The sequence below is a fragment of the Staurois parvus genome, unplaced genomic scaffold (genome assembly GCF_062004578.1).
Source record: "Staurois parvus isolate SC_StPar_1 unplaced genomic scaffold, SC_StPar_1.0 ptg000384l, whole genome shotgun sequence".
Classification (NCBI taxonomy): domain Eukaryota; kingdom Metazoa; phylum Chordata; class Amphibia; order Anura; family Ranidae; genus Staurois; species Staurois parvus.
In genome coordinates this window covers 817000-838962 of record NW_028318180.1, presented here as the reverse complement: position 1 = coordinate 838962, position 21963 = coordinate 817000, and the positions used below count along the sequence as shown (strand labels likewise).

Genomic DNA, 21963 nt, shown 5'->3' with positions numbered 1-21963 from the left:
CCTCAACATGCGGGGGTGCTTTGGGGCAGGGGGGCTCCCCCCCAAAGCACCTTGTCACCATGTGAGAAAAATCTCAAAGAATGTCCCCCAAAGTAGATCCAACGTCAAATACGATGCCCACCGCAGGTGACCGGAAAAAAGAAAAAAAAAAAAAAGGTTCCGCATCTGACGCTGGCTGCCAGCCTTATTCTGTGAGTCTGAGTGACAGCTCTTAAATATGTAAGGGGCGGGGCTACCTGGGGACATCATACATGTGATCCCACCCCATGTGACATCATTGTCCCATGGGGCGGGGTCACTCGGATGATGTCCCCGGGTGGCCCCGCCCCTTACATATTACCATGTACATATTACCATGTACCCCATTCACTTAGGGGGGGGCGTGATCTGAGGGCTTCCAGATCCTGATAAGTCCCCCGCCCGCAGACCCCCACAACCACTGGCCAGGGTTGTGGGGAAGAGGCCCTTGTCCCCATCAACATGGGGACAAGGTGCTTTGGGATTGGGAGCCCCCCCTGCCCCAAAGCACCCCCCATGTTGAGGGCATGTGGTATGGTATGGTTCAGGAGGGGGCGCTCGCTCGCCCCCCCCCTTTCCTGACCTGCCGGGCTGCAGGCTCTGATAAGGATCTGGTATGGATTTCGGGGGGAACTCCACGCCGTTTTTCTTTTTTAATTTTAGCGTGGAGTTACCCCTTAATATGCGGGTGGGACGGGAGACCCCACGCAGTTTTTTAAAAAAAATTTAATTGCGAACCTTTAGTTTTAGACTCAGCTGTCAAAATATATATTATCTAGATCTTCAAAATATGTAAAATCATTACAGAAGTAACTATAAAAGGATAAGAAACAAAAACAGAATCAACAGAACTAAGGAAATCAAATTAGAATACATAAAGATATGCCTAGCTACAAATAGTGCTGTTTGTTAAACACAGTAGACGTGATCAAGTGCCGTCTGTCAGAGGACTCCACACTGAGATTTACTATTAAACAGCGTCTAAAAAGAAAGCGCCCACGGAAGACGTCTAAAATGTGTTCTGCACATGCGCATTTATATCCATCCATAGACGCTGGAAAAGCGTCTAGCTCTTCACTGTCATGACTTCCTTTGAAAAACTATTTTTTACACATTTTAAAAATTTTTTGAAATGTAAGATATTGTTTAAAGTGAAGTCTTGATATTTGGGAAAGCAAATTTCAATGTGAACATGTCTCTGCAGTGATTTTTCATGGTGTTAGACGTGCTTCTTAGCAAGTCTGCTTTTTGAGACTGATTCCTTGATTGTGCCTGGTTAGTAAATTCGATTTTGCGTCTACTTGTTGTTAGTAAATGTCTTTGCCCTCTAAAAGTAGACGTTCACTATTAAAAAGTAGATGTTAGCCCACGGAAATGCGCCTAGGCAAATTAGTAAATCAGGATCATTGTGTTGCCTGTACCTATTTCTTATGTTAGTGATAAGTTCCTAGTAGTCCTTCCAATATATTGCAGTTTATAAGGGCATGTCAACATATATGCTTTATACCTGGAATCACATGTAATGAATTTCTTGATGTCATCATTTTTACCTGTTACCCTTGATGTAAATTGTTCAGTTTTTTTTATTCTTTTCTGCAATGATTCTACGCACCTTAAATCTCTTGCATCTATAAAAGCCAGTAGAGTCCAGGAATGTGGGGGGCCTCTTGGGTGGTTCCACCACATTTCTGGAGATGATATTTCTTAGAACAGGGGCCCCTATATAGATAAATTGTGGTTTCCTTGGGAGAATCTTTTTCAAGATTTGGTGCCTCAATAATATGGGCCAGTGTTTTTGGATACTTTTTTCCACTTCCTTATATTGTAAATTGTATCAGGTAACAAAAGCTATATCAAAATTGTTTACTTTTCTTGGTTTAGGTGCCAAAAGGGCATCCCTATTCATATTTTAACCAGATTTCTAGTTCTTTCTAACTTGTTTTTTTTTTTTTCAATTTGTTTGTTTGTGTTATATAATCCTCCTCACTATCACAATTGGGCCTAATTCTCATGAACTGGCCCTTGGGAATGGCCCTCACACACTCTGGAATTTGACAACTTCTGACCGAAATGTATCCATTACGGTCAGTTTCTTTGAAGTGGGATCTAGTACCCAGACATGTCTCTTTTTTATAAACTTCCAGGTCTAGGAATTGAATTACCTGCTCATGAGGTATATTGGTTTTGTATTTATGAAAAATACAAGTACCAACGGCCTTGAAAATTATCATCATGCATTCAGACATGTTGTGTTTTGCCAGCATTGCAGTGTGATTTGAAATTGCAGGCAGAATTGTGGTGATTCTGCCCACAATCCCAAATCACTAGATGTGAATGGGGCCTTAATATTTACCATTATAGAGTCCCATCTTGATCCAGCGATGTGCATGAGAGCCACAGTTCTCCCAGGTTTATCTCTCCTCATTGGCTCAAACAGAAGCGGGAGCCATTAGCTCCTGCTGTTGTCAATCACAGCCAGTGAGCCAATGAGAGAGTGGGGTGTGGGGCCAAGCCACGCTCTGTGTGTGAATGAACAATGTCCATTCACAGGAACGTGGCTCAGGTGCGAGCCTGCTCATGTGCCCCTATAGCAAGTGGCTTGCCACTGGGGGCACTCAGTAGGGGGAAGGAACCACGACTGCCAGTGGGGGACCCAAGAAAGAAGAGGTTGGGACTACTGTGTACAAGACAACACAGAGCAGGTAAGTATAGAACCAAATTAATCTACTGTTTACCCTGACAGTGGTTAAACACCAAATCAGACCCCAGTCTTACAGAACATTTATTACAATGTTACTTTAATTTTCCTGCACATCACTTTCTTACTATATAATGCTTTTACGCAAGCACAGAAGGCAGGGATTAGGGCAGGTTTACAATCAGGGATGAGCCCAAAATTTCAAATTTTGCCATGAAATTGATGATTTTACATTCACCTAAATTTGGAGGAAATTGTCCATTAGCTTAGCCTTGTAGGATTGCGAGGCAAAAATGAAAAAAAATAGAAAAATTTAAGTTACCCACAATAAATGATCACTCTTCAACACTTTAAGGCCTCGTCACATATTGTGTAGGGGGAACAAGCATTCTCGCTACGTGCTTTCAAAGCACAAGTCACACAATTCACTCAAACGGGCTGCCCTATGCGCATTTGCTGCCTGCAAAGAAGCTGCCTCTCCTTTTCTGGTAGTACACGTCACATAATTTTTTTTGTGCAGAAAGGCGCAATTCTGGTGCGACAACTATGGCAGAATTGTATCACTTTTGGGGTGAAATTGAAAGAAAATGGCACCCAAAGGTCATCATGCAATCTTTGGCAATTTCTGTATTTGGAATCGTGGACAGCATTGCCACAATTCCAAATCGTGAAGTGTAACATGGATTTTATAGATGACTGTTGTAAGCACACAGTCATTGTTCCCCAAATACAAAAATGTATTCATTAAAGTACAACATTAAATAATTAAAAGTATGTACCGTATTTTTTGCTCCATAAGACGCACTTTTTTTCCCCAAAAAAATGTGTGTCTTATGGAGTGAATATGGAGAGGCCAGCCCGGCATTCCCGTCACCATCGTGTTAGAATACCAGGCTGGCCACTCGGCTCTACTGTGAAAAAGAACCCGCTCCTCCGTCCTACCTGTTCCTCGGTCCACCGGTGTCCTGCTTCCATCAGTCGTCTTCTCTCCCTCATCCCGGCATCTTCATTGTTGACACTCGGCTCTGACAGCTTGTGGCTTCACAGCTGGGTGCCCACTGCGCATGTGTGAGAAGCGCTACGCTTCATGAATGGTCCCGTAGCCTTGTTGGACCTGCCACGTGTCCCACAAGACTACGAGGAGGGAGGGGGGGGACAACTCCGCGAACGTGGGAGCATGTACCTGTCAAATTCAGGTACCCCCCCCCTCCCCAAAGGTCTGCAGTCTCTGGTCATCTCCTGTACTATGTCCGCAGTCTCTTTTCATCTCTTGTGCTGTGTCCGCAGTCTCTGGTCATCTCCTGTACTGTGTCCACAGTCTCTGGTCATCTCCTGTACTATGCCCGCAGTCTCTGGTCATCTCCTGTACTATGTCCGCAGTCTCTGGTCATCTCCTGTACTATGTCCGCAGTCTTTGGTCATCTACTGTGCTATGTCCGCAGTCTCTGGTCATCTCCTGTACTGTGTCCGCAGTCTCTGGTCATCTCCTGTACTATGTCCACAGTCTCTGGTTATCAGGTACCTGGTGATGGAGACCAATGGAGAGGGCTTCCCTTGTGGCTAAGTTCCGGACTCCCTTGAGAGTGGGACAGCGGGAGTCAGGCCCAAAGTTGCACAGGTCGCCTGTAGGAGTGCTGGTTGGTGGTCCACTCAGAAGCACAGCTGGTGCATGGAAATAGGTCTGCAGACAGGAGGCGCCTATGCGTGGTATGCAAGCCCTTCTGGGATTTGGATGTTTACTGGGTAGTCGGTTCAAGCCAAGGTCAGGTACCAGGTGGGAATTACAGCATGCGTAGTCAGATGGGAAAGCCAAGGTCATTCAAAGAGGAGCGAGAGAGTGAGAGTATCCATAAGCCAAGTCGAGGTCAGATCAGGGGTAAATCAGAGTAGACAGGTCCAGGAGCAAGCCGAGTCGGTAACAGGAAATCACAAGTCAGAATCACAGGAAACAGGAACAGGGCACGGGGAGCTAGAGATCATCCAGCAACCAGAGGAAGTGATGAGCCTCCTTATAAAGGCCGTCTGGCACCAGACTGAGGCTGATATGTACCTCTGCGGCCATGTAGAGTACTGGCAGAAATGCCAGATCTTCCAGAACTTCTGCCGTGGACAGGACCCTGACACTGGTCATCTCCTCTACTGTGTCCGCAGTCTCTGGTCATCTCCTGTACTATGTCTGCAGTCTCTGGTCATCTCTTCCACTGTGTCTGCTGTCTCTGGTCATCCCCTGTACTATGTCCGCAGTCTCTGGTCATCTCCTGTACTTTGTCTGTAGTCTCTGGTCATTTTCTGTAGTATATGTGCAGTCTCTGGTCATCTCCTGTACTATGTGTGAATGTCCACAGTCTCTGGTCATCTCCTGTACTATGTCCACAGTCTCTGGTCATCTCCTGTAGTATGTCCGCAGTCTCTGGTCATTTCCTGTACTATGTCTGCAGTCCATTGGTTCAGAATTTTTTTTTCTTGTTTTCTTCCTTTAAAATCTAGGTGCGTCTTATGGTCAGGTGCATCTTATGGAGCGAAAAATATGGTATTTCTCTTTTTTGTCTTGTTGCTTTGTTTTGTATAGGAAAAAAATACTGCAAATGGGAGTTTTAAAAATTAGACAGTACCATAAGCATGTGTAAGACATGCCTTTGAAACTATCAATTCTTGAGCATATACACTGATGTAAAGAATAACTTCTACAGTTTGCTGTAGTGGGGAACAGATTTGGCTATTAATGCAAACCTATAGACAGCAAAGGTTAAAGTAATGTATATGTGAACCCTCACCTTGTAAAACAACCCATTAAGTTTAAAATAGAAATGAAAAGCAAAACATTTATGTACTGTATACATACAAAAAAATTATAAATACCTTTTTTCCTCCTTTTTATAAGTGATTACATACCCTCTGGTATCAGCTGCATAAGGAGTTAAGAGAACTGGGGGAGGAGAAACTGCAGCATGGGTCTTCCCAGTGAATGGCTGTGCAGGGGTGCCATGTCAGCAGAAGCCTGATCATTGGAGAAGAGCAGGCTGAGTTCTCAGCGTAATTAGAAAAATGACCACACTATGCTCTCATGCCTACTGTGGTCAGTACTTAATAGGAAAACATAGGGACTGGCAGGAACACCAGGGATTTCACACAAAGTAAACAATGCAAAGAGAACAAAATACTTTTTCATACAAGTACATGATACAGGAGGCACATATCAGGAATATGAAATTTTGGATTTACATATTCTTTAAATACAGCTTGTATAAGTGTTTACATAATAGTATAATTATTTTGGACTGTTGTATTGTTCTTCAAAAACTAAATGTGAGCTTTTTCTTTTATACAGGCAAAAAATGTTCTCGACCTATTCCACAAAATGCACGTATCGACAATTTGTCATTGTACAATTTCCCAATGACTCCGGGTTCTAATAGCTGGTTTTATTATTTTTGTGCTTCTGGGTTTCTATCTACAATCAAAGATTACTATGGAATAACACGGTGTACAAAAACTGGATGGGATCCTGAGCCCAAGTGTTATAGTAAGTAAACTCTACTCTCTACTAAAACCTAATGCAGATGTTGTATGTTTCTCTTTAGTACAAAAAATGGCCATTGCCCCAGTCTATAACTGGCTTTTTCTCATTAGTACAGTTAAACATTGTATTAATAACAGCCTTCACTTTTTGAAAATTAAATTAATACAACGTAATTTGGTACGACTATTTTGTCTGTATTTTTTTAGAGACAATTTATTTACTTACTTATTTATTAGTCTATACTCCCTTACTCTGTTTTGAGTGGTGCTGTAGTTAGGTGCTCCATTAAGGTTGTGTTAAAGCTGATTCACACATGTGCGGTGCAGATTGAAGCTCAGGTTTCACATTTTAATTGATACAGTAGTTCAGTGGTTCATGTCAGGTTTACATCAGGTTCAGGACAGGATTAGCTCAGGATTTTATCCTGTTCACACATATGCGGATAAGCAACGGTTCCCGTAGAAGTCAATAGCCTGTAATCTGAACCTGAAGGCACTGTTTAGAAATCGTACATGACTCTTTTTCAAACCATACTGATTCCGCACCACCAGTACACCAGACATATGCGAATAGGCACCATAGGAAGCGTTTTTTTTCACATGTCATGCGAATTGGATGGGTTCAAAACTGCATTCAATCTACATATATGTGAACCAGCACTTACAGGGAGAAGTAATGTTATGGGCCGTTCTGAAATCATTTTGAGGATCATCCCTGTGTATGCCAATATTATTATGAGTTTGTAACTCTGTCTAAAGAATCCATACTCATGCATGACCAACAGAATGATGGCAGTGAGCTGTCAAAGAGACCCTGAACCCTGAAAGGTGTGTTTAGAAAGGCAAGCAAAGGACTATTAACTAGTACTGCCTGTGGATGCCTTGATCTATACTGCAAGTGTACAATCCAAACGCACATGTTCCTGCATTAAAAAAGGCTCTGTCTATAAGTGGTTTCTGCAGCAACCGTTGGTTGGAACTGAACAGAATCAGCAAGGGAGAATGTCTTCAGCACACTGAGGATCACCAATATGGATCCAAAAGTAATAATAATAATAATATGTCCCTGACAGAAGCTAAAAGCTGTTGCCTAGAGATGTGGGTGTGTCTCCAATTGTCACGTGAGCTGCAATGAGGACAAACCTAAAGTGGTCCTATTGGTGCAGCAGCTGACAGTACGATGGCATGCAAGTTTACTACTCACACATGCTCTCAAAGTCATTCCAGCACCGGCCACCATTATCATGGAAACCATTAATGTCAGCGCCAGGCAGGACGAGGCAGAGGCAGGTCACTGTTATCATGGAAACCCATAACGTCAGTGCCGGGCAGGATGAGGCAGAGAACAAATATAAATAAAAAACCTATGCCCAAAAAATATATAATTTATACCCTTATTCAATGCTGCTGCTCTTTGCTAATAAACAATAATTGTGAAATATAAAACACAGCGCAAAAACAATATAAACAATATACCAAAATATAATAAATATAAATAAATATCCAAATAAATATATGTGCCAAAATGAAAAGTAAAAAGTCCCAATCCAAAAACTGAAAAGACGTTCAGATCGAATGTGCTCCAATTTTGACACAATGGTGCTATTCCTCACAATAGTTCCTTTACCACACAAACACTTTTCCTCTTGTCAAAAGATGTTGATCTCTAGTTATGGAGATCAAAAAGGGCTCATTGTGTGTATGCCTTTAAGAGCCTCTCCTGCCAGCCAATGTGGTTCTCTGCTGTTCCAACCCAACACTCAGGAGCTAATGGATTACAGAACATGCATTATCCTCAAAGGAAGCCAAAGGAGCCATCATAGTGTAAAACCTCCACACGGGTTTATTTCAGTACAGGCAAACATGATGATGAGTACAGAGCAGCAGAAGCAAAAACACAGCCACACTATCCAAGCATAGCCAACATGATAATATCACTGGTTAGGCCCCACCCAACATGTTTTGCTGTCAACAGGCATTCCCCAAGGGGAATGGAGCATGTGTATGTAGCCAGGTGCTGGCTATATCATTATGCCATTCAGAGACATTTACAGATGAGACTATGATTATTCCTTTTCCCACCTAGTGCCCAGTACTGGGACTGCTACATCACCTCCTGTTACCAGAGTGGATTTGTTTTTTCTGACAGCAGAGGATCTTGGGACCTGTAGTCCTGTAGTCAATGCATCATATATTCCTGAGTGATTGAACTACAGCTACCAGAGAGTTGGGGAACAAGATGCTGGAAAAGCAGATATATTCTACAGCAAGGGACTGGCTCACTCTCTTGGTGTGGGATTCAGAGCTGAACACAGGGGGACTGCTGCTCTCCTCCAGAGACAGATTGCTGGCCTACTGCATTGGGACTCTGCACATTAGTTCAGCACAGCTTTTATGCATTAACTGTGGTTGTATATCCTAAACCCATTATTCCTCTAGCCTACTCTTTTGAACGAGTCTAATATAGAGGTGTTACTAAAGAATTGCATCTCTTGCATTATTATTTTTTACTGTTGAAATGTGTCTGAACCCAGAGTGTCAGAGGTGTTGGGAGGCTTGCAAGTTCAGGGCAACCACTGGGGACAAATATTATCAAGGGGCCCCTGTAGGGATAGCTCTACATGTGTATACTGTATATACAGTCAGGTCCATAAATATTGGGACATTGACACAATTCTAACATTTTTGGCTCTATACACCACCACAATGGATTTGAAATGAAACAAACAAGATGTGCTTTAACTGCAGACTGTCGGCTTTAATTTGAGGGTATTTACATCCAAATCAGGTGAACGGTGTAGGAATTACAACAGTTTGCATATGTGCCTCCCACTTTTTAAGGGACCAAAAGTAATGGGACAGAATAATATTCATAAATCAAACTTTCACTTTTTAATACTTGGTTGCAAATCCTTTGTAGTCAATTACAGCCTGAAGTCTGGAACGCATAGACATCACCAGACGCTGGGTTTCATCCCTGGTGATGCTCTGCCAGGCCTCTACTGCAACTGTCTTCAGTTCCTGCTTGTTCTTGGAGTATTTTCGCTTCACTTTTGTCTTCAGCAAGTGAAATGCTCAATCGGATTCAGGGCAGGTGATTGACTTGGCCATTGCATAACATTCCACTTCTTTCCCTTAAAAAACTCTTTGGTTGCTTTTGCAGTATGCTTTGGATCATTGTCCATCTGCACTGTGAAGCGGCATCCAATGAGTTGTGAAGTATTTGGCTGAATATGAGCAGATAATATTGCCCGAAACACTTCACAATTCATCCTGCTGCTTTTGTCAGCAGTCACATCATCAATAAATACAAGAGAACCAGTTCCATTGGCAGCCATACATGCCCACACCATGACACTACCACCACCATGCTTCACTGATGAGGTGGTATGCTTAGGATCATGAGCAGTTCCTTTCCTTCTCCATACTCTTCTCTTCCCATCACTCTGGTACAAGTTGATCTTGGTCTCATCTGTCCATAGGATGTTGTTCCAGAACTGTGAAGGCTTTTTTAGATGTAATTTGGCAAACTCTAATCTGGCCTTCCTGTTTTTGAGGCTCACCAATGGTTTACATCTTGTGGTGAACCCTCTGTATTCACTCTGGTGCAGTCTTCTCTTGATTGTTGACTTTGACACACATACACCTACCTCCTGGAGAGTGTTCTTGATTTGGCCAACTGTTGTGAAGGGTGTTTTCTTCATCAGGGAAAGAATTCTTCGGTCATCCACCACAGTTGTTTTCCATGGTCTTCCGGGTCTTTGGTGTTGCTGAGCTCACCAGTGCGTTCCTTCTTTTTAAGAATGTTCCAAACAGTTGTTTTGGCTACGCCTAATATTTTTGCTATCTCTCTGATGGGTTTGTTTTGTTTTTTCAGCCTAATGATGGCTTCACTGATAGTGACAGCTCTTTGGATCTCATCTTGAGAGTTGACAGCAACAGATTCCAAATGCAAGTAGCACACTTGAAATGAACTCTGGACCTTTTATCTGCTCATTGTAATTGGGATAATGAGGGAATAACACACACCTGGCCATGGAACAGCTGAGAAGCCAATTGTCCCATTACTTTTGGTCCCTTAACAAGTGGGAGGCACATATGCAAACTGTTGTAATTCCTACACCGTTCACCTGATTTGGATGTAAATACCCTCAAATTAAAGCTGATGGTCTGCATTTAAAGCACATCTTGTTTATTTCATTTCAAATCCATTGTGGTGGTATATAGAGCCAAAAATGTTAGAATTGTGTCAATGTCCCAATATTTATGGACCTGACTGTAGGTATTACTTTACGGTTGTGTATTCCAACTGTCAGTGTGCAGCATCCAGGAGTTCACTCAGCGCAAAAATGCTTATATAGTTAATTACTGAGAAATTACCAACATAGAACACATTGAGGATGCTCCCCCCTATTTCTGTAAGCTTTAATAAAGCCAAGAAAAGTAAAATGTTTGTATTTTTATTTTAGTAGTAGACATTTTCAACACGTTTTAGGTCTCTTTACCTCACATTATTGTCTGGGTAATTGCCTCTGCCCTCTTGTCTCAGCCCTCCTTATTTGTCTGTGGTGACAATCAGAGTGTGCAATCACAACACAATCATCCAATAGTTTTATGCTTGGACACAAAGTCAAGCAGAGACCCATCCCAAAGTCATTCAAGACCTAAAATCAGGTCCCAATCCAAAATTTAAAACTGACCTAAGGCAATTAGAAATTCCCTGTATCAATAATCTATGGTGTTATTAATTATGAATATGAATAGTGGGGGATATTTTGTTCAGAAATACATCCAGTTTTATTCAAAACAATCTATGAAGTTGGCTTCCTCCTAAGGAAGTCAATTCAACATTAATGTAAAGAAGCCTTTTTTTATGTGGAGGTAAACCTCCTTTCCATCACATGCAAAAAGCACCCATGTGGCTATAATATAAGTTTGGTTATGATGGCTTTATTATATAAAAAAAAAAGTTTTAATTTTCAAATATACAATATTGTAAAATTTGTAAATATACAATATAGTAATAAAAAGAACAATTTTAAAAACACAAAAAACAACTAATTGTCAGTTCTTACTAAAATATAAGCAAAACAATTTTGAGCTGCAGTAAAATCTCCCACACCCAGCAACATTCACATTGAAACCACAGGAAAGCAGAATAAGCTGGACAGGTAACCCAATTGCAGGAGATGTAGAGCTGAGGTAGTTAATATAGACATTGGCAGTAGTTGGAGCGATGAAACAAAAAGGCAACAGTTGAAGGAACACTGGCAGTAGCGCAATTGGGAGAAGAAAATAGACGTGTGAGAGGTCAGAAAGACAATAGCAGGAATAAATGGTGAAAGTCTTGTGACAGAGAAGGGGAGCTTAAGTGGAGAGGCTTGAAAGAGCCATCATAAGATTTAATTATCAGGAGGCAGTAGCTGAAGGCCTAAGATGGAGAAGGGAGATGAGGAAGAGAACTAGAAAAGCTACAACTTCTGGGGAAATTGTGTGAAGTGTTCTTGCCTCCACCAGTAGTCTACAACTGGAGTGGGCAGAGTAACTGGGTGGAGTGGCTTGAGTAACTATTGTGTGGTTGGAGTGGCTGGAGTAACTGTGAAAAGGTTGGACTGGGCAGAATAACTGTGTGGAGTGTTTGGAGTGAGTAAAGATAGTAAACATTACACTAACCAATTGATTGATCAAATTTAAAAAGTTCACATGGCAAGCTTGATAGAGTGAGAAATGCATTTCAACTTTTATTTTTCAGCTCACACTCTTGCTTTTGTCACTCTGCTGCCTGCTCACACACCTGGGTTCCTATGGCAACTCACTCTACAGCAAGGGCGGAGAAGAGCGGTTAAAAATAAACTGCTCCAACTTGCTCACTTCACTGGCGGTTGACATCTTCAAACAGTTGTAGTTTAAAAATTATAAATCCTACACCAAAGAGCCTTATATTGTGAGAATCACAAGACCCAGACCTACATTTTGATGCATAGTATGTCTGTGAAATATTAAAAATGAAGGCAGTCGCAGTTTAGAAATTTCCCTTCAAATTTGAGGTGGCTAGAGAGGAGTTTCAATGAATGTCAATGGGCGGCATGAGTTGCAAACAAATGGTCATATTGTGAAAACTATCAGGACTATGGCTTAGCTGTGGACATTTTTAATGGCAGCAGGGATAGCTGAATGTTTTGATATAAGATTTGTGTAGGTGGACTTGAAAATGAGGGAGTGATGGCAGTTTAGAAATCATGTCCTGATTTTTCAGCTCACACTCTAGCTTTTGTCAGCTACCACTCTAGTTTTGAACATTCTGCCATTCATTCCTATGGGACCAATTTCACCACAAAAAGGCCGATATTTCGTGAACCATTTGGCGAAACGTTCCACAAAGTAATAGCACAACAATCGGGAACAATCCGCACGTTTCGGTATATTACTGTCTATGTAGTGTAAAAACTGTGGGAGGAGTTAGGGTGGTAAATTTGGCTATAATAATATAAGAATATATATGTGAAACTAGAAAATCTACAATTTCTAGGGAAATTGTGTGAAGTGTTCTTGCATCCAACCCTAACCAAATGATTGATGAAACGTAAGCAGTGCACATGGCAAGCCTGATAGAGTGAGAAATGCATTTCAACTTGGTGACTCAGCTGCCTCGTGAGTCATGTTTGGTTGCTATAGCAACTCACTCAGTCACAGGAAGGTGAGAAGGGCTTTTCTAAACACACTGCTCCAACTTGCCAACTTCACTGGCGATTGCCATCTTCAAACACTTGTAGTTTTAAAAGTATAAATGCTACAGCAAAGAGAATCACAAGAAGCAGAGCTACATTTTGATGTATAGTATGTCTCTGCAATATTAAAAATGAAGGCACATTCGCAGTTTAAAAATGTCCCTTCAAATTTCAGGTGGCTGTGAGTGAAGTTTCCATGAAAGTCAATGGGAGGGGTGAGTTGCAAACAAAAGGTCATATTGTGAAAACTATCAGGAGTATGGCTTAGCCATGGACATTTTTAGTGACAGCAGGGTTAGCTGAACGTTTTGATATAAGATAAGTGTAGGTGGGCTTGAAAATGACAGAGTGATGGCAGTTTAGAAATCATGTTCCGATTTTTCCTTCCACACTAGCTTTTCTCTGCTGCCACTCTAGTTGCTCCATTCATTCCTATGGGAAAATTTCACCACAAAAACCACAATATTTTGTGAACCATTCGGCGAAACGTTCCACAAAGTAATAGCAATCCGATCGGGAACAATCAGCACGTTTTGATATATTACTTGTCTTTGTAGTGTAAAACCTGTGGGAGGAGTTAGCGTGGGAAATTTGGCTATAATAAGAATAAGAAACGGAATAAGAATATATATGTGAGATAACAATAAGTGTTCTTACAAGAACACTTAATAAGAATAAATATGTGAGATAACATTAAGTGTTCTTGCAAGAACACTTAATAACAGTAAGTAGTCTTGCCATGCAAGAACACGTAATTACATCTAACATGTTTCATAAGCAGTGTGATACATTTTCTCATACATCTTTAGTAATGTCTATGGTTTACTAAACATCTTTGTTAGGTTTTTTATAATAATTTTTTTGGAATGGATCATTTTAATGTTTTCACATATTCCTTCTGGTTTACAAACAATAATGTCATCTGTACCTTTGGGATCACATTTAGATTATTGCAATTCTATATTAATGTATCGGTCTATAGAATTTAGATGGTTATCATAAAGTGTTTTCACACAAAATCTACACAAGTTTCACATAGGTTTCACGTATTTTCCAACAAAATCAGATTAGAAAAAGGTAAGAATTGTGACTGAAAATTGTGTGAAACTATTTAAAAGTAGACACCATGATGTCTATTTGTAAAAATGTTCTGTGCATTTGCACAGCCATCAGGACAGATACCCATAATTTGTGTAAAATGTTTATTTCCTATGATTGTCAACTCCATCTGGTAACCATAATACAATATTTTCCTGAAAGACCTCATAATCAGAAAAATACCTCATTCAAGAAAATACTGCATTCTGGCCACTAGATGGATTCCACTGTGTGATGAGACACCTAGCTAACAGGAAGGAAGCCTCACTTTCATCATTCGCTGCATGCACTGCTAGTAATATGGAGTCATGTCAGAGCTTACTGAGCCTCAAAGAGGGAAAATTTGTGGTGCATGCTTAGCTGGTGCCTCTGTGTATCAAAGGTTATGATGGCATACACAGTTTCCAGAAAAAAGTCCTCTGATAAGCATAAGTGCGGTCGACATGGTCAACTGACTGAAAGAGACAAAAGGACATGGAGCAGGACTGTGACTCAGAATAGGAAAACAACTGCTGCAAAAGTGTCTCTTACAGGACTGAGAGTGAGCCCTGCAGTCACTTTTGCAGCAATTGTTTTCTTTTTCTGGGTCATAATCCTACGCAATGTCCTTTTTGTTTCTTTCGGTCAGTTGACCATGTCAACCATGCTTCATCAGATTACGTTTTCCCAGAAACTGTATATGCCATCATAACCTTTGATACCGTACCTCGCATCATGGCAAATTCGAAGCTGCAGTCACAGAGGCACCAGCTAAGCGGGCACCAACAATTTAACCACCTCCCGCCCACCATATAGTAATATGACGGGCGCAAGGTGGTTCTCATATGATGTCCTCCCATTCTCACTGCGCATGCGCGGCTCAGGGAGCGTGCAGCATGGCGATTGGCGGTGCGCTGTGTCCCTTGGACACAGTGGATCACCGATCACGGAAAGAGCCAAAGATGTCGGCTCGGTCATGTGATCAGCTGTGTCCAATCACAGCTGATCACATGTAAATAGGGAAATGCCGGTTATCGGCATTTCTCTCCTCGAGCTGTCACGCGGACAGCTCAAGAGGAGAGCCGGTAATTGGCTTTCCGCGGAGCGGACATGTACACTGATCATCAGGGCACTGATGATCAGTGAGCCCTGATGATCAGTGTAGCCCCAACAGTGAGGAACAGAAGTATTTGAACACCCTGCAATTTTGCAAGTTCTCCCACTTAGAAATCATGGAGGGGTCTGAAATTCACATTGTAGGTGCATTCCCACTCTGAGAGACAGAATTTAACAAAAAAATTCAGGAAATCACATTGTATGATTTTTAAAGAATTTATTTGTCTTGCACTGCTGAACATAAGTATTTGAACACCTAAGAAACAAGAATTCTGGCTCTGTGCGCTGTGTCCCTTGGACACAGTGGATCACCGATCACGGAAAGAGCCAAAGATGTCGGCTCGGTCATGTGATCAGCTGTGTCCAATCACAGCTGATCACATGTAAATAGGGAAATGCCGGTTATCGGCATTTCTCTCCTCGAGCTGTCACGCGGACAGCTCAAGAGGAGAGCCGGTAATTGGCTTTCCGCGGAGCGGACATGTACACTGATCATCAGGGCACTGATGATCAGTGAGCCCTGATGATCAGTGTAGCCCCAACAGTGAGGAACAGAAGTATTTGAACACCCTGCAATTTTGCAAGTTCTCCCACTTAGAAATCATGGAGGGGTCTGAAATTCACATTGTAGGTGCATTCCCACTCTGAGAGACAGAATTTAACAAAAAAATTCAGGAAATCACATTGTATGATTTTTAAAGAATTTATTTGTCTTGCACTGCTGAACATAAGTATTTGAACACCTAAGAAACAAGAATTCTGGCTCTCAGTTACTCTGCCTTTAAAAAGTCCACCTCTACTCCACTCATTAATCTAATTTAGTACCACCTGTCTCAGCTCTTTAAAGACACCTGTCCACCCCACAGTCAGTAAGACGCCAACTACTACCATGGGCAAGACCAAAGAGCTGTCAAAAGACACCAGAGACAAAATTGTGGACCTCCACAAGGCTGGAAAGGGCTATGGGGCAATTGCCAAGCAGCTTGGTGAAAATAGATCAACTGTTGGAGCAATTGTTAGAAAATGGAAGAGGCTAAAGACGACTGTCAGTCTCCCTCGGACTGGGGCTCCATGCAAGATCTCACCTTGTGGGGTATCACTGATAAGAAAGGTGAGGAATCCGCCCAGAACTACAAGGGAGGAGCCGGTCAATGACATGAAGAGAGCTGGAACCACAGTTTCAAAGATCACTGTCGGTAGAACACTACGCCATCATGGTTTCAAATCATGCATTGCATGGAAGTTCCCCTGCTCAAGTCATCACATGTCCAGGCCCGTCTGAAGTTTAACAATGACCATCTGGATGATCCAAAGGAGGCATGGGAGAAAGTCATGTGGTCAGATGAGACCAAAGTAGAACTTTTTGGTCTAAACTTCACTTGTCGTGTTTGGAGGAAAAAGGCTGAGTTGCATCCCAAGAACACCATCCCTACTGTGAAGCATGGGGGTGGTAACATCATGCTTTGGGGGTGCTTTTCTGCGAAGGGGACAGGACGACTGCACTGTGTTAAGGAGAGGATGAATGGGACCATTTATTGTGAGATTTTGAGCAACAACCTGCTTCCCTCAGTCAGAGCATTGAAGATGGGTCGTGGCTGGGTCTTCCAACATGACAACGATCCAAAGCACACAGCCAGGATAACCAAGGAGTGGCTCCTTAAGAAGCATATCAAGGTTCTGGAGTGGCCTAGCCAGTCTCCAGCCCTAAATCCAATAGAACATCTTTGGAGGGAGCTGAAACTCCATGTTGCTCAGCGACAGCCCCGAAACCTGACAGATCTAGAGGAGATCTGTGTGGAGGAGTGGGCCAAAATCCCTGTTGCAATGTGCACAAACCTGGTCAAGAACTACAGGAAACATTTGACCTCTGTAATTGCAAACAAAGGCTTCTGTACCAAATATTAACACTGATTTTCTCAGGTGTTCAAATACTTATGTTCAGCAGTGCAAGACAAATAAATTCTTTAAAAATCATACAATGTGATTTCCTGAATTTTTTTTAAATTCTGTCTCTCAGAGTGGGAATGCACCTACAATGTGAATTTCAGACCCCTCCACGATTTCTAAGTGGGAGAACTTGCAAAATTGCAGGGTGTTCAAATACTTCTGTTCCTCACTGTATATATACTGTGTATATATATATATGCTTTATTTAGATGCTAGATGCTCTTGAAGTGCTGTAATATGTAAAAATATCCTATTGATGTGCTGTTTTTCTCTTTTATAGGAAAATGCAACGTTCCATCTTCAAACTCAGTAAATGCACATCTTTTTCACAGAACACGTTCACATATATATATAGAAGGAGATAAATTAAGATATAATTGTTATGCAGGATATACAACTTTGGATGGAAGGACAACTGGAGAAATTGAATGTCTTCCAGATGGTGGATTTTCTGGAGAAAAATGTTCCAGTAAGTAATGAGTGTATGTGTGTACTGTGTAATAATTTATCATCTTATGAATTGAAAATTTGATCTTTCAAAGTTCAGAATAACTATTACTATCACACCAGATGTGATCAGTGTTTTGTCCTATAGTTTGGAATGAAGACAATTTATAGAATGCTTAATTTACAAATTCAGACATACATACTATAAAATATCTGAATATATTATACCAGGAAAAGGAATTAGAACTAATCTGAAGAGAGTGTAGAAAATATTAGAGTGTTCAGAGGTATGAACACTACATATCTTGGCTTTGGCAGCCCATAGATGAGTTGTTGTTTTTTTTCTTTTTTAATTCAACCAGCAATTGAATTCCCCTATTAACACATTTGATGTGGATGGAGGAATACTCCTGCTGAGCTATTGTATTCTGACAGTGGGGAGATTTTCCCACAATCAGAATACACCAGAATACACTAACCAGCAATGCTGATTGAGCAGTAAAAATCCAACAGGGTTGTTGTACAGAAGTTAAGTGGTAAATCAACTTCTGTACAACTGCCCTGTCCATACATGGATCGAAATTCGTTCAGCCGCTATTGAAACAGCTAAATTTTGATCCAGGTATAGCCAGCTTAAGGGGTTAGCACTTCCACCTGGCAACACCAGGGTCATCAGTTTGAATCCCAATCACGGCACTACCTGCCTGGAATTTGCATGTTTTCCTGTGCCTGTATGGGTTTTCTCCAGGTACTCGGATTTCCTTCCACATTCCAAAGACATGGTGGTAGGTTTATTGGCTCCTGTCTAAATTGTCCCTGGTATGTGTATATATGAATGTGGGATTGGGACCTTAGATTGTAATCTTATTGAGGGCAGGCCTAATGTGAATGTACAACATACATGTAGAGTGCTGTGTACATTTTTGGCACTATATAAACACCTGTTGTAAAGAATAATAAACAGTACAAAAGACAATTTTTTCTCAATACTGAAAAATGCTGACAACAACAATGTAAATAATTATATCACAAAACACTATGTATTTTAATAATAATAAACCTTGGTCCACACAGGAGTCCTGATCCTTTGAAGGATGACTGATGTTCCATTTTTATCATTCAGACAGTTCATAAGCTTCCAGTTAACTTGGCATCTAAGTTTTTAGGATTGTTCCTGTTTCAATAAGCCAGGTTTCTGAAAGAGTATCTATGGTCAAAATGTAAAATCATATTTTATTTCAATTATTTCTAACAAATCTCTGTTAATCTGGACAATCTTGAAGCTTATAAACTTACTTTGTAAAGATCCCCACACATTTAATCATTGTGCCCTGTTGATAGGCACTGCTGGTCACAGAACTCACAGGGCCTACCTTCTGAACTACAGAGACACTGAGAAGTGGTGTTTCAGGAGGCAGAGTCAGTAAAGGAAACACTGCTTACAGGCAGCAAGGTACCATGGGATACGTGGTCCTTCAAAACTGAGGAGAAGTTGCAATGAATGCTGGGAATCCAGAAATGCAGAACTCACAACATAAAAGGAAAATTCTCAAGTAAAAGTAAAAAATACCTATTGTTTGTATTGCTATCACAATGCTGATGGTATAAATAGGACATACAGTATATGCTGAGGTCTTAGATTTCCTTTCCTCTAACTTCAGATCCAAACTGTAGCAGAGTATTGTACCATGTTGGCTATTGATTCATGTAGAAAAAGTTATACCCTTTATTCACTAACGTATTCAAGATGCAAGCTTTCAGGATAACTTGGATACCTTTTTTCAGGCTTTATAAAACCCCATGAAGGGATCCAAGTTAATTGGGAAATGTTGCATCTGTAATTACTTATAGTGTAATTGCACTTTTGTTGACAAAAATAAAAATCTGTGTGATATATGGTGGTTGCAGTGATAGGGCTTTTAACACAGTTTTTATCAGAGTCCTATCTTTTTCTAATCTGAAGCAATAGCTGATTATTTCATCATGTGCTGTGCAGATTGAGTCTGAATGGAAGGGTGTAATTTCAGTATTCTTATGAGAAAATCTGCAGTGTCTGCATCCCTTTATAAGTATTTAATCTTTGGGGAGTATCTCGCCAAAACTGAAATTCCTATTGCGGAGGGTGCCTAAAATATGATTTGTATCTTAGTGCAGATTTCTTGGAAAATCTGTGAGCCAATCACACAAGCAGGAGATTACATTTCTGGAGGTACTCCGTACACCAATGGTTCTATACTTACCACTTTGAACAAGGATTCTGACCCTAGTTAGCATGCCTTGACATTTGTTCCTAGATTATTCTCTAGTCTGCTGCCTTCCCTGACCTCTATCTGTCCTTGGTTTATGCCTATTGTCTGCTGCATGGCCTGACCTCTGCCTGTCTCTGGATTACATTTATTGTTTGTTTTATGCCCTGACTACAACTTGCCTCTGGATTTCATTATTAGCTGCTCTCATGCTATGCAAAAGTCAAAAAAGTCCATACCTGATACTCCTGAAGACCACAGGTACTGTTTTATTATCGGGAAAAAATGGTGCTGCGCTCCCCCACAAAATACCTATATACTAAATAAACTCAAATAACAGAATTTAACAAATAAATCTCTTACAAAACTCCGCTGTGTGAGATGTTTAAACCTATATTATGAACAATCTCATGTGATAATGTGCAAGAAAATACACACATATAAAGGAAAATTGCAAATCAAAAACTGAAGAAAATGGTGAAATTATACACATGCGTCCCTTAAACAAGGCCAAAAGTGACATAAAGCATAAATTGACAAAGTGGTAGACATATGGCATAAGATATGCCTGCAACTGTGCAGTGAAAAATGGACAACTGGCGTGAATGATGCCTGTAAAGATGGACGGTAAAACGGTCAGGATAAAAACCTGTCTAAAGACAAACATTTAGGACCACACAAAGTCTTTTCACATAAATGTGTCTCAAAAGCGTGATAGGTGACCATGAAAAAAATAAATGTATAAATATAAATGCCATGCTCCAATCCCTAAATTGGGACTACTTGTGCTAATACAAGAACATCAAGTGTGGCACAAAATAATAAAAAGTGACACAATTGTGCTACATGTGCCACCAAAAAAGGGCTCAGTGTGTCCCTCCTAAATTCACAAATAACCACGGTGAAGTTTAATACATCAAAAGAGTTTGCTCAAGTAAGTCATCTGTTCAGTTATCCCTATCTAATGTGCCTGGCATAGCCCAGAAGAACACACCAGGGTAGGTCTCTCATGTGACCCTTGCATGGTGCACAATCAGGAGGGAACATGGAGGACAAGATGACCATCCCATCACACTGCATCCTGCATCCTATCCCGCCCAACACCCCTGGAAGGGGAGACATGGACTGCTAGGGCAGCGGAAGGGTGCAGGTACAAGGAAGGTAGACCGGCACACTTGAACTGAAAAATACTGATGTTGGATGAGTAAAAGCATTATTTTGGTCACACAATTGGCAACAACTTGGTGGAGAGGCACCAAATCATGAACAGACTCCAGATGAGAGACAGGCAAGAGTTGGAAGCATGCTGGTGGTGAAGTACAGAATTGGAAAGAAGAAATGTAGTCAAAAGTCCAGGCCAAATTTATTAATAGAGATGAGCGAATTATTCAAAAATTCGATTCGGCTGATTCGCCGAATTTGAGGAAGAAATTCGATTCGATGCGAATTTATTCGCTGCGAATTTAACTTATAAAAAGGGTTTCTAGGCTTCAGAGAGCCTTTATATTACTGCAGAACACTGTACCTTTAATTTAAATGCCCTTGGAGATGAGGAAGGAGAAGGAGAAGGATGAGAAGAAGGAGAAGGAGAAGGATGAGAAGAAGGATGAGGAGAAGGAGAAGGAGAAGGAGAAGGATGAGAAGAAGGAGAAGGATGAGAAGAAGGAGAAGGATGAGAAGAAGGAGAAGGAGAAGGATGTGAAGAAGGAGAAGGAGAAGGATGAGAAGAAGGAGAAGGATGAGAAGAAGGAGAAGGAGAAGGATGAGAAGAAGGAGAAGGATGAGAAGAAGGAGAAGGATGAGAAGAGGATGAGAAGAAGGAGAAGGATGAGAAGAAGGATGAGAAGAAGGAGAAGGATGAGAAGAAGAAGGATGAGAAGAAGAAGGATGAGAAGAAGGAGAAGGATGAGAAGAAGAAGAAGGATGAGAAGAAGAAGAAGGATGAGAAGAAGAAGAAGGATGATAAGAAGGAGAAGGATGAGAAGAAGGAGAAGGATGAGAAGAAGGAGAAGGATGAGAAGAAGGATGAGAAGAAGGAGAAGGATGAGAAGAAGAAGGATGAGAAGAAGAAGAAGGATGAGAAGAAGGATGAGAAGAAGAAGAAGGATGAGAAGAAGGATGAGAAGAAGAAGAAGGATGAGAAGAAGAAGAAGGATGAGAAGAAGAA

General features: G+C 41.2%; 1 protein-coding gene across 1 annotated transcript in view; it reads left to right on the top strand.

Moving 5' to 3' along the window:
• The window catches only part of LOC149455903 (complement factor H-like), a 746405-nt gene that overhangs the window by 235255 nt on the left and 489187 nt on the right, over positions 1 to 21963 (top strand). Inside the window, exons 5-6 of the mRNA XM_089685749.1 lie at positions 6045 to 6239; positions 17384 to 17572. Coding sequence (XP_089541875.1) covers positions 6045 to 6239; positions 17384 to 17572 — 384 coding nt within the window. The remainder of the gene's footprint in view (positions 1 to 6044; positions 6240 to 17383; positions 17573 to 21963) is intronic.